This window comes from Cryptotermes secundus, unplaced genomic scaffold (genome assembly GCF_002891405.2).
Source record: "Cryptotermes secundus unplaced genomic scaffold, Csec_1.0 scaffold1675, whole genome shotgun sequence".
NCBI classification, from domain to species: domain Eukaryota; kingdom Metazoa; phylum Arthropoda; class Insecta; order Blattodea; family Kalotermitidae; genus Cryptotermes; species Cryptotermes secundus.
In genome coordinates this window covers 157,739-170,803 of record NW_019721529.1, presented here as the reverse complement: position 1 = coordinate 170,803, position 13,065 = coordinate 157,739, and the positions used below count along the sequence as shown (strand labels likewise).

At 39.2% G+C, this 13,065-nt stretch overlaps 1 protein-coding gene across 1 annotated transcript in view; it reads right to left on the bottom strand.

Moving 5' to 3' along the window:
- Window positions 1-13,065, bottom strand: part of LOC111875574 — a 259,186-nt gene that overhangs the window by 122,529 nt on the left and 123,592 nt on the right. The window contains exon 3 of the mRNA XM_023871918.2: window positions 3,936-4,163. Within this exon, the coding sequence (XP_023727686.1) occupies window positions 3,936-4,163 (228 nt within the window). The remainder of the gene's footprint in view (window positions 1-3,935; window positions 4,164-13,065) is intronic.

The following is a 13,065-nucleotide window of genomic DNA, read 5'->3' as shown; positions in this document are numbered from 1 at the left end:
TAGAAAGAGAGTTTCATTAGAAATTGGAATTCAGCATATTCAGTACAAATTTTAAAGCAAATATGATTTAGTAAAAAACAGAAATTAGTGAAACAGCAATATAAAAATTCATTAGGAGACATTGTTGTGAATATATCAGTACCGACAGGCTTTCGAACCGAACCGCTGTTGAGATGAACCTGCTTTTCCTAAAACCCACGAACGAACACGAAAATATAATGAAGTAATTTCTGACATAGCATATAAATGAAAATTCGATTACATTTTATTTTCGTACTTGATATAATTAAGTACTGCATATTACGATTTCCGAAGAGAAATGAAATGACAGGAGGTTGGAGAAAACTGCATAATCAAGAGCTTCATAACTTGCACTCTTCTCCAAGTACGTATATTTAGAAGGATCAAGTCAAGAAGGATGAGGTGGGCAGGGCATGTAGCACGAAGGGGGGAGAAGAGGAATGCATATAAGGTAATGGTAGGAAAGGCAGTAAGAAAGAGACTACTGGGAAGACCAAGGCGTAGGTGGGTGGACAATATAAAATGGATCTTAGATAAATAGGATGGGATGGTAAGGATTGCATTGATCTGACTCAGAATAGGGACCAGTGGAGGGCTCTTGTGAATACGGTAATGAACCTTCGGGTTCCATAAAATGCTGGGAAATTCTTGAGTAGCTGCACAATTGGCGGCTCCTCACTCCATGAGTGAGTGAGTAAGAATCACGATTTAGACATGGACGTATACTGGATGAAGAATTTTACAACAGCAGATTGTCACAATAAATAATTGGGTCCACGTTCTCAACGTTTAAAGATAGATAAACTAGCCTTAAGATATTCCGGTTAAGGGACAAGCAATGCATTTTTCATAGGTTCATGAATGAGATAAAGAGTAACAGCATAAACGCCCTTACCACTTCAACATACTCGAGCAAAATTTCTTGAATATCAACGTTAATTGCTAACGTCTGTCTTTTTTTTTTTTTTTGCTTCTTTAACAACGCTGTTTGTATTTAGACTATATAAAGTCGAATGGCGGACAAACTGACGAATAATATGTTAGGCAGGATCTGAAATGAAAAGGTCTGCACTGATTGAAGTAATATCCCATCAATTGCCAAGAGCGGGTGAGGAAATTCACGAAAACATTGGTCAAGATAATTTGTGTCTCGGCAGATATTAGAACCGAACACGACCAAAATAAAAATATTGAGCTTCATCGCTACATCAAACTGCTTTTTTAATGCTGTTTAATATTCCCACTATGAAAAGACCTTTCTGCCATGTATTCTAACAGGCGTATGTTAGCCTGTCAGCATACTGCACGGACCAGTGCCGTACATCAAAATACGTAAAGATGCGAAATGCAATTTGTTGCGTGCGATGTAGCCGTGATACGGAAATGCGGAATTATTGCTTTATAGTTCCTTGATGCGGCCCCATCTCCTGTCTACTTAAAAACCATAAAGATCGAAATGTAGAAAAATATTGCCACGTGTTTCAGTGACTAAAGACGGGGTTCGGATTAGTAACTGGATTTATTGACCACTCATAGATCGTAACTGCAAATCATTATAACATTCTGAGGAATGGTGTAATTATAACACACACATAATGTCTTCAACGTCTGTTTACACTTGTCGTTGCTAGGTAACAGATCTCAACAATGGCTACGCCTTTAAATGTCTTCACTGAATTACACATTCCAAATATTATATCGTACATTTCTTCACATCTGCACTCTTGCAACTAACTCTTTTCTTCGCAGCTTCCGGTAGAGAATTTAACTCTAAACTCTGAACCAATCTCAGCTACTGGCTGTCGTTATACAGACTCCACGTGAACCACAGAGAAAACACGGCCTCTGATGTTGACGAAGCTTCTTTACCACTCGTTTGCCTACCAATAGACGTCTTATTGTTGCGTGCTAGTGTGTTGTGGGGATTTGTTTAGAGACCATTTGCCTAGCAATTGACTTCCGCTTGTTCGTTGCTGTTTTTACGCAGTGTTTACCTAGCCGTTGCTTAGAAACGGCATATATGCCACATTATAATCTTAGTTGCTATTTTCTATGGACTTGAATCTTAGTGTCTAAAATTAAGGGAAGGAAATAAGTAGAATATGTTTGAGAACAGGATGCTGGGCGTAATATTTACGAGCAAATATAGCAGGGAGGATTTACGAGTACCAGAATAGAAGCTACAGGATGATGGACGAAATTTCATTAAGAAAATAATCAAAGAAGGAATTTTGATTGGTGAGGACATACAGCGTGCATAGGAGAGGTGAGAAGTACATACAGAATTTTAGTCGGAAAACCAGAACGAAAAAGTGTCCTTAGGAGATTCTGGCGTATATGGGAAAATAATACGAAAACTTATCTTAAAAGAGCAAGATATGGCGGTACAAGCTTCATTAATCCAGCCAGGAAGATGGACCTATGGCTGGTTGCTGTGAACTTTCAGGTTTCATAAAATGTGTGGACTTTCTTAACATGACGTGCTACCGTATTATGAAAGGCCCGCTCGTTACGCATGGTGGGTTACGAAGCAGAAAATCCTTGTATCCTTTACATCTTCAATCACAAAAAGAAAAGAACATTGCAGGACAGACTTCATTTACAAAAAGATATATTTCATTTTTTCTCAATAAAAGTATTTGTACTGGGTGGGGCGGTATTTAACAGCCTTCATCCATCTTTATGAAAGATGACGTAGGCAGCAAAAGATACTAAGGCCTTATCGTTTTGCCTCAGTAGTCAACAGAGAAATGAAAGAAAGTTATGAGATGAATGGAATCAGATGAAGACGAGAACGATTGACAATGACTAAAGGTGCACACAGATAGGATTCAACCTTCTCTATTTTCTCTGTGCACCAAAAAATATACACTGCAAATAATTACAGCATCTGGTGCGAAAAGAGTGGAGGAACCCGGTACGGTAGTTGGTTGAGGCACTATGCGACAAGGAGGAAGGTCGCGGGATCGAATCCCGATGAGGTCATTGGGGTTTCAATTTATCTAATCTTTCCAACCGCACTATGATCCTGGGGTCGACTCAGCCTGTAATAGAAATGAATACTAGAAATATTCCTGGGAGGTAAAGGGTGGCCGGCGCGTAAGGCTGACCTCACCGCCATCTGTGAGCCGACTGCCTAGAACCTGCGGCATGCACGTTCACAAAAGCAGTATTAGACTAATCACCTTTCATTAATGTAATGTTATCCTGTTATAAAGAGGTTAACTTCTTAAGCGATGATTGCTAACTACGTGAAGAATGGAAACTGTTAGGATGAGTATTGTCATTTATCCGCAGAGAAATGTGCAATCTGTGATACGGAATTGCCACCCTTGTCCCCTCCAGTTTACACTTTGCTACTGTGTTCAGTGAACGTGCCCTGTAGGAATTCGCGTAAGTCCAAAATTCCAAACCTTGAGTCCTGTTTCCACTGCTTAACTCGTAAAAAATTCAAGTCACAAGGCGGTGTGGCATTCGCAACGGGTTGACGGTTCATGGTAAGCGGTTATCAGCCAAATGACTAAACACCCCAAGATGGAGGACCAGTACTTGATGACGTATTAAAAAGCTTCGCAGCAACCATTACTGAAGGCCGTATTCTTTATCCACCGCCCTGTAGTCTCGTGCTTCCATTTTCACATTTTCTTACATTTTCTTGAATACGAAAAAAGTATTCCTCGAAAATGTGTGCAAATACCTAGCAGACGACATGGAACCAAATTCCATAATACAGCAAATTTCATAGTAATCGCTCCGAGAATCTCGAATCCCTCAAGGATATGATGGCTAAAATGAATAATTGCAATTGAAGACATTAGAAGCGACGGATCCTGTGTTATAGCTTATCTCGTAAGTAGAGAAGCAGCGTCATGTTCCGTAGCGATATGTTTCTAGGCGTGGCGGAGTTAACTCACCAGCCGATGTACCAGGGTCTCGTCCCGTCTTTCATGTGCGCGCGGTCCTGGCTCATGTTGAACACCTCGCGCAGCTGTGTGAACTCCGTCTCATACGGGAAGAACTGGCACCCCATAAGGGGACTCTCTTCGTACACTTCCTTGAAAAACTGGAAGCTGAACACGTGCTGCGCTGTCCAGTTCTCCATGGCGTCAGTCACAACAACGGGACGGCCTGTGTAGGCATACCTGCAAAACAAGTAGTCCTATCATATTGTGATGAATATAAACATTGCTAGGCCTGAAAGCTGGAATAGTGGAGCCAGAGCGAAAATTCCACTGCTAGGCAACGGCTTGCTAAAACGCGTTCTCATGTCAAGGAAGATTTAATCAAGATTCCCGTGGCAACGGACAGAATGACGTCTAAATATTCGAGGTGGTAATCTACATATTCGGGCTCCGAACGAGAACCCTTTATTATTACTCACGCAAACCCCGAATACGTGACAATATGAACTGCCTATATACAGCAGAGTCTTTCTTACGAAACTGATAGCCACTGAAATGGTCAAGAAATGTTTCCGGTGTCCTCTGATAGGGACTAGCTGTATCGGTTGCACCTAACTGAGTATAATTTTTACGTGAGGATGGAGGTATAATTCAGATTCCGTAACGTATTTAAAAACAAACAGGACGATGGATATATTCAAAAAGCCATTAACCGTAAGGAATTCGCCGCTTTTTTATGGAGAGAAGTTTTCAACTAACCTTACGCATTTTTCAATGTAACTATATTGACGAAAGGATAACTAGCATGGTTACTTCTCTGTTCATCTCTTTATTAATTCTAGCAATCGCCAACTTTGATATAAACAGTGAAGCAACACATAATTGTTTGCATAATCTTTTCTTACTAGTAATTTCCCTTGGTTCCTCCACATTCTTTTCGAGTCCTACAAGTCATCAAATGATACATCAAGACCAATGTTTAACGCCATGTCCAACGAATAAGTAGCACAGATATTTAATCCCAAATCGTCTCCATTTTATAGCATACTACACTAAACAAATTCATAACAAAATATTAGCAGAGTTCACATGATGGAACTTCGATGATTAGGAGCGAACAAAGTTGGAGTTGAACCGTTTCTGTACACTGGAAGCAGGACGTGAGGGACAGAGTGCTCTAGTTTGGCATTAAGAATGCTTTCTTGGATTTGAAGTGTGCTAATTGTCTTCTATTTCATAGAAATATTTGCAAAGGTACAGGCAACTCACAAACATGGCGAAAAGCCGAAGTCTGAATAACAAATCCGCAGCATCGCCCGACTCCTGACCTCCAGGCTGAAAATCTAAAATTTGATGGAGAAAATAGTACCAAGTCATTTATTCCGAATATGAACCAATCAGAATAAAGCTTCTATATTGTAATTTTAGGTCGCGCCATAGCTCAAGCTGTTAGTCGCTGGCATCCCGCCGCGGCGACCCGGGTTCGATCCCGGATCTGGTCAAATGGGATTTGTGGTGGACAAAGTGGCGCTTTGGCGGGTTTTCTCCGAGTACTTCGGTTTCCCCTGAAAATCTTCATTCCACCAAATTCTCTATCATCATAATCACGCGGGGCGGGTACAATAGGCTAATCTGTGGCCTCCGTGCCGAGAGGACCCAGTTGGACTCTACCCCCCACTAAGCGAATTAATTAAAAATATTTTAATTTTCAAATTCAAAACGAGGGAAGACATATGCTTGATGCACAGGGTCGCTTCAGAGACGCCCGTCCGAGATATCCAGGATTCCCCTCCGAAGAGATATTCGGTATATTCCGGACTCTGAGAACCGTAGCGAATGAGCCTCATTAGCGTGCTCTAGTACAATAATTAAGTACAATTTGAATCTGACTTAATCAATCTTTTCGTAACCGCAAAATTGCGATGAGTCAGTGCGCAGAACGTGGAGTGTAACTCAGTATTCATCGAGTGCATAAATAAAAAAACGGTAAAGTTATCCCTGCCAGGTCGACTGAAATTCCAATGACCTCAAAGGGATTCGAACCCGCGATCTTCCGGCTTCTAGCGTCCAAATTTTCAAGACATGAATACTAATAATAATAATAATAATAATATAATTCACTTCTAATTTATTAGCCTACTTTCCTCATTTTCAAGAACGAATGTAGGCTTACATGATCTCCGTGCTCTCTGCTTGTCTGTGTGTCTGTTCATTCCTCCTTACTAACTTTTGAATTGCTGAACCAGTCTTCATGAAACTTAGTATGTGTATCTTAGTACCTGAGCACATCTTAATTGCGCACTTCATGAATCCCTCCCATCAGTCTGCCTGTCTATATGTGTAACCCCTTACTTTTGTTTGGCAACGGCTCCGTAAAATATTACCGCAGCAACGAATACACATGCAACAAAAGAATTATTGGAGGCCTAATTTTTCATGCGGTCCGTGTTGCATCGAGGAAACTAGGCGCTTAGTCCTTTCCATGACTCCATATTTACTTCATAACAACCATAAAGCGCCAATTACAACGTGAGTAGGAATGATGACAAGAAACGAAACACACAAAACAGAAGAAAGAATAAGATAATTTATATAGCTGGAATAAGAAGAAGAATTCAGCACCTCATACAGAGAAGTTTATTGACATAGCTCAGTGCAGGTTCCCACTTCGGAATTTCATAAACGTGATAATCAAGAGATTTCTTGGCCGGTGTAGTAAGTTCGAATCTTTAAGAGAAGTCATTGGACCATTAATTGAGTTAAATCGCGATCAACTTTCATTTCGTACACGATTTGACAATGTGACTGATGATTCCTTATCGATTTTTGCGATGTTTTGAAATTTGATTACTCTTATTTTAAAATAAATGGATGCAACAGAGAATGGACGATAAAAATGATCTGATGACGAAGAAGAGAAAAGTCAAATCAAATAAAGGTTCTTCGAAAAAATACTCATTTAATAAATAATTCCCCAATACGACGAAGAAGTCCCTTTTTCTAGATAATACAATTTATCATTTTGTCGTATTTTCAATTTCATTCCATTTAAGAGCAGGCCTGCCGCTTTCCTCATCCCAAAGGGCATTCGGTATTTCCCCAGACAAATTTGTCTCATCTCTTCCCATATTCTTTCTTTCCAACAAATCCATTCAATTTCCGTCAGTTTTGTTACGAAAGCTGCGAACTGGCAATATATGGAGCAAGATGTGACGGTGCATCGCAAAGGCAGGAGGAGCGTCGATCTCAGTCAGCCAGAGCAGTTTCCATTAGCTGATCGTTGTGGCCGCCCCGGGCGGTCTAAAACATGAACTGTTTTCGCCCGCTCAAACACTGAAATCGTGGTTTCGAGTCCCACTCGAGGCATGGATATCTGTGTGCGATTATTCTGTATTTGTTCTGTGTTGTGTGCAGCTAGAGGTCTTGCGACGGGCTGATCCCCCGTCCAAGGAGTCCTACTGACTGTGTAATATATCAAGAAACTGAAAAGGTGGCCAAGGTGCAGCATAGGGTTCTGGAGCGGTAGATAGATAGAGCGGTTTTTATTGTTGACATATTTCCACAAATTCTCGAAGACTGCAACTTGGTACATGAATCAATGAAGTGACTTGTAAGAATGATGAATTGTGCGGAAACCTTTCAGTTAAACACACTTATCTGTCCCATATTAATTTTTCAGTATTACTTTCCCTTCAAACATAGAGAATTAGACAGCTGGATGATTTATTTTTAATTCTAGCCTACATAGTTTCCATAAAATAAATTAAGCGTTTGAAATTTGAATATTAATTGAATCCAATAAATCAGAACAAAATAAAATCCAATAAAAAGATAGGTTTGTTTTATTTCGATTTCCATTTTGTAAATAATATTTTTACTCCACGATTATGTCCACGTCAACCTAAAAGAATGTTAAACCTTTTATGTTATTCTGACTGAAATGAAGGCAATGAATAATATAACATGGGACGCGCCGAACGAAACATTAAAATGAACTGATAATTCAGATGTAATTTTGGCAAAAAGTTTTGAAAGAATTTGTCAGTTTCTTGAAAACTAAAATTCTGTTCAAAATTTAATCACATTTTATGAGGAATGAAGCATTTGAAATTTTGTCGTGCCTGTGGCAGACTATTTAAATAAAGGACACTCCTCAGTATTTCTTCCTGAAGATCAGAGAAAAGCGATGAAAAGAACCCCGACTAAGAAGAGCTGTTACGTCTGTCAATACTTCATACGTGTAACTTTGAAACATAAATTAACACTAATTCGAAATTTGTCTGCTTGAAACACATTTCTTTATGGAACATCACAGAAGCTGATAGATAGGACTACTCATAGGTTAATTAATGATGCTGTATCAATGAGACAAGTTATCTGGCGTCAAAGGAATTGAAAAAGTATTACGTACGAGAACAGGATACGAAAAGAGAGAAGATGGCGTTCCCTATTTCAAGGAATTACTCCATCCTTTGACCGGAAGTGCTGAAAAGCATCATGAAGGACTTTATTCCGTGGTCCGGCTGATGTTCGAAGTTAACGGCTGCGAATAAATTAAGACATTTTATCTATGATTAGTGGCCTCTTTTAGGGAAATCCATTCTAATGGTTTAAAATGACAGGATAGAAATGTAAATAACCTTTACTCAAGAAACCTTACCTGCGTTTAATAGAGTATTGTTGCATTTTACCTGAAGTGTAGATATATTGTTATTGTTATTGTTTATTGTACAGCTGTAATTAAAAAGCTGGGGTAGTTATTATTTGATTTGTGACGTGCTTTGTTATGTACATTCATGTCTTACATTGGCTTAAGGATGTTATTCTTTAGTTGGATGTTGTTTTTACTATGTACGTAATCTGAGGTTAATATTTATTACTTACGTGTGATTAGATATATGGCGGTACTTAGACAGTAACGTACAGGGCTTTTCTTGTGAGGTTTAGGTGGTATCATCACAAATCATCTTATATCATCATTAATCTTTCGATATCTTCCATTTACAGAATCTAATTTCCCACAACCACCATTACTAAGAACAAAGAAAAAGGAAAAGACTAATGAGAGCTATAGACCGTGTGGGTTGGGGGAGGGGGCGACTCCTGGTTTGAATTCGGGAGATAGCGACTTCAGATCTTAACCTTAAGACCTGATGACCTGAGGGGCTTCGTAATCTTCCTTCACTGCAGGCAAATTTCGAGATAGTAACTTATAATAGGCCACGGCCGCTTNCAAGAATTTGTCGGCAAAATTCATTAAATATAACACACACTATAATTTTAACGTTTGTCTGTTTTATAAAATCATTTTCAAATGACGAATGCAGTTAATTGTGCATTAATTTAATAAACATGGAGTGCCAGACTCGGGCTGCCACACAAACAAAAACAAAATATTAAAGTTCCGTCATTATTAAAGAGAATATCTTCAAGTATCGGACGCCAACAGAAGATTTGCTGTGGCCGGAGCAATCAGGAATTTTCCGCCTTTGAATAATTTCATATACAGGAACATTATAAATAATTTAAATAAAATTGTAGAAATTTACAGAGAGATGACATTCTGATACGCAAATTAGATCGTTTTCATCCAATTCAAAATGCAATATATAATGTGTGTAAAGAACAATAGACACAAAATGTATCATCTTCTTAATTAATTAGAATGATCAAATCTAGTAGGGTGAGAGAGACAGGGCATGTAGAACGAATGTGGGAGAGGAGAAACGCATATAGGATATTGGTGGGAAAATATGAAGGAGGGAGATCACTGGGAAGACCAAGGCGTGGATCGGTGGAAAATATTAAAATGGATCTTAGAGAGATAGGATGGGTTGGTATGGATTGGATTGTTCTGGCTCAGGATAGGGACCAGTGGAGGGCTCTTGTGAACACGGTTATGAACGTTCGGGTTCCATAAAATGCTGGGAAAATCTTCAGTAGCTGCAGATTTGGCTTCTCCTCAAGAAGGGCTCAGCTCCGTAAGTAAGTAAGTAAGTATCGTCTTAATACAGTTGCTGTAACTGTAAGGATATGTCTGTTCAAATGTCGGTTATGTATTGTGCATCTAGCAGCATAGACAAGCTGCTCAGTAAAGCTATTTATTTAGTGGTCAGTTGTACAATTTTCCAAAGAACCGTACGGTGGGTCCTTGCACATTGTGGAGGTGCTGACAAAGATACAAGGTCACACAGTGTTGCAGAAAATACAGCCTTGTTTTAGAAAAGACAACATTACTTTGGGAAAAATTGAATTCTTTTCTTGTTCCGGCTTTCGTAAAAGTCTATTGCTTGTCTGAAGTACTAGAATATGCTAAAGACTTTATTGTGTGTGAAATTTCGTCATAACATGCTAATGTAAACCTTCACTGCTATTCTATGTTTAACGATTTGTTGAACGAAACCCCTTTGTTCATACATTGAAGCAGCCTCTGTTCCTATCTCTCATGGGCACTTAATTTAAACAGTAGATTGAGTGCACATGAAATAAGGTAATATTCTTGCAACATCGACACAACAGTGACTGAGCTCCAACCAGTTTACTCCTATTACTTCAAAGCTTTTGGATCTGGTAAGACACTAAGAGAGAACACTAAGCTCAGTTAATTTCAGAGTACGATGAACACGAAAGGCGGTTTCTTGGTTATTATATAACACTATAACACAGATATGTGTACGCAGTACACGAAAAGTATAATTTATAGTGAGGTTGATAATAAGTTGGCTCAAGCAGTTAAACAGTCCAGGTTGTATTCTGGAAGAACACGGTTCGAATTTTGACTGGTACGCCTATTGTTCTGAGGGTCTTCAATGTTTCCCTCAGTTTTTGTAAGCAAATGCTGTGAAAATAATTTTAATTAGGCGACCTGCCACTTCAATTAACATCCTTCCTAATTTGTTATAACTTTATCATTCTATCACTTAACTCCAGGCCTATATGATCTGACATATTTCTCTCGTCACTAAATAAACTGCAAATAAATAAATAAATAAATAAATAGCCGGTAACTGCAAAGGTTGGGAACGTTTTGCCTTTCAAATCATTCTTAAGAACAATGCAATTAATTCTCCATACCGCAAACAATAAGTTTAATCTATATCGTGCTTGAAGGTAATGGGTAAAGGTAAAGTTGTCCTTATGCTTAGCTAATTAAGCACTATGCTATGAAGGTGTATGGGGGAGTCGATGTATAGGGCCATATATTCTTGATCTAGTTGGAGATGAGTGTTCAGCTTGACACCCCTGTCGATTTACCCGCAGGGAAAGAGCCCTCAATACCCTCTGGACAGGAGGCTGGGTGGGCCCCAGAGCCGGTCTGGACAACGTGGAGAAGAGAAAATTCTTGACCCTACTGGAACTCGAACTCCGGCTCTTCGGTGGTCCAACCCGTAGCCAGTCGCTATACCGACTGCACTATCCAGGTTCCTGAAGATAATAGGTACCGTGTAGATATCTGCTATATTTCCGAAATTTAGGAAATCCTTATTATCCTTATTATTATTACCCGGTCGTCCGTTCCTATAAATCGATGGTCGACGACAGCTGCTCTCAGAATTAGTGGGTTTTTGGACTTTTACCATCGTCCTGAATTCTAGGTAATATAGGACACGATGTTTCGGAAACAGACCCAGTTTCCAAAACGTCGTGTCCTCTATTACATAGAATTCCGGATAATGGAAAAAGATCAAAATCCCAGTAATTCTGTGTGTCATCCACCATCGTCAGCTGCTCTGTTTGACTAAAGGCGTTGCAGCCAATTGAATGTGAGACAGAAAGTGTACCTTTCTCTCTTTCTCAACGTCGGCAACATTGCCTGGCGTGTTTCTTCAGAAGCACTTCATGAAATGCTTGATAGTCAGTTTTCTGTGTTTTAGAATTTTATTTTTGTTTTTTGTTTGTATTGCATTGTTGCTTTCATGTTTCACCTGTCAGATTTGTGTCCATTCTTAGATTTAAGGCAGATGCAGAGATCCGAACACGCTGAGCACACTCACTCAGTCACTATCTCGTGCACCTACGCGATGCAAGAGCCATGAGACCGGACGAAGGTTAAAATGGAATTTCCATGAAAGTCTGAAATTTTATAGAAATGGATTCAGAGCTCTCGTTGCTAGAATCCTTCGGGTTATTCTGTGGCTCCTTGTTCATGGCTCTGTATCCACTGCTGAGAATGGTGCGTACACGTACTATGAGGACTAGAACTGATTTTTTGGTTATGGCGGGGCGTCGGGAGCATCGTCAACCATTTTACCATTTCGAAGTCTGTGTGAATATAAACAACCTACAACTAAAAGAAATTACTTCCTACCTCGCAGAAAAGATTTTGCGTTTGCCTTATGATGGCCAATTTGTTAATACTGTTTAGATAAATGATTACTTTTTGTTCTGAGACTCACGTTTCTACTCTCAAGTGTATTGCTGTTAGCGCTGGGGGCACGTACTCGTATATTTGTCCTTTAAAAGTTTAATGTAACAAATCAAAATTTGATTTATGGCGAAATTAAGAACAGATTAAATTCGGGAAGTGCTAGCTTCCATTCAGTTTAGAATTTTCTGTCTTCTCGTCTGCTTTCTAAAAGCATAATAATTAAAATATTCAAATAAATATTTTTTTCCTATAGTTTTGTATGGGTGTGAAACTTGGTATTAGACATCAATGGATGAACATAGACTGAGGGTGTTTAAGAAGAGGGGGCTGAGGAGAATATTTATACCTAAGAGGGATGAAATAATGGGTGGCTGCAGAAAACTGCCTAACGAAAAGCTTCATAACTCGTTCTCTTCACCAAATACATACTGAGATTGATGAAGACAAAGAGGAAGATAAGGTCACCGCGTATAACACTCATGGAAGTTAATGGAAATGCATACGTATTTATGGTGAAAAGACAGAAGACAGTAGACCACTGACAAGAGCTTAATGTTTGTGCAAGGAAAAAATAAAATTGATCTTAGATAAACAGGATGGTGTTGTATGAACTATATTAACCTGGCTAATGAAAGGGACCTGTGGCGGGCTCTTGTGAATACAATTGGTACAAATATTATTTTTTCGGACATTATTCATTATCTTGTCTTTATCTAAAAGCCATCCTGTTTATTTTTCAAAACACAACGTTTCGGAGACTGCATTCCGTCTCCG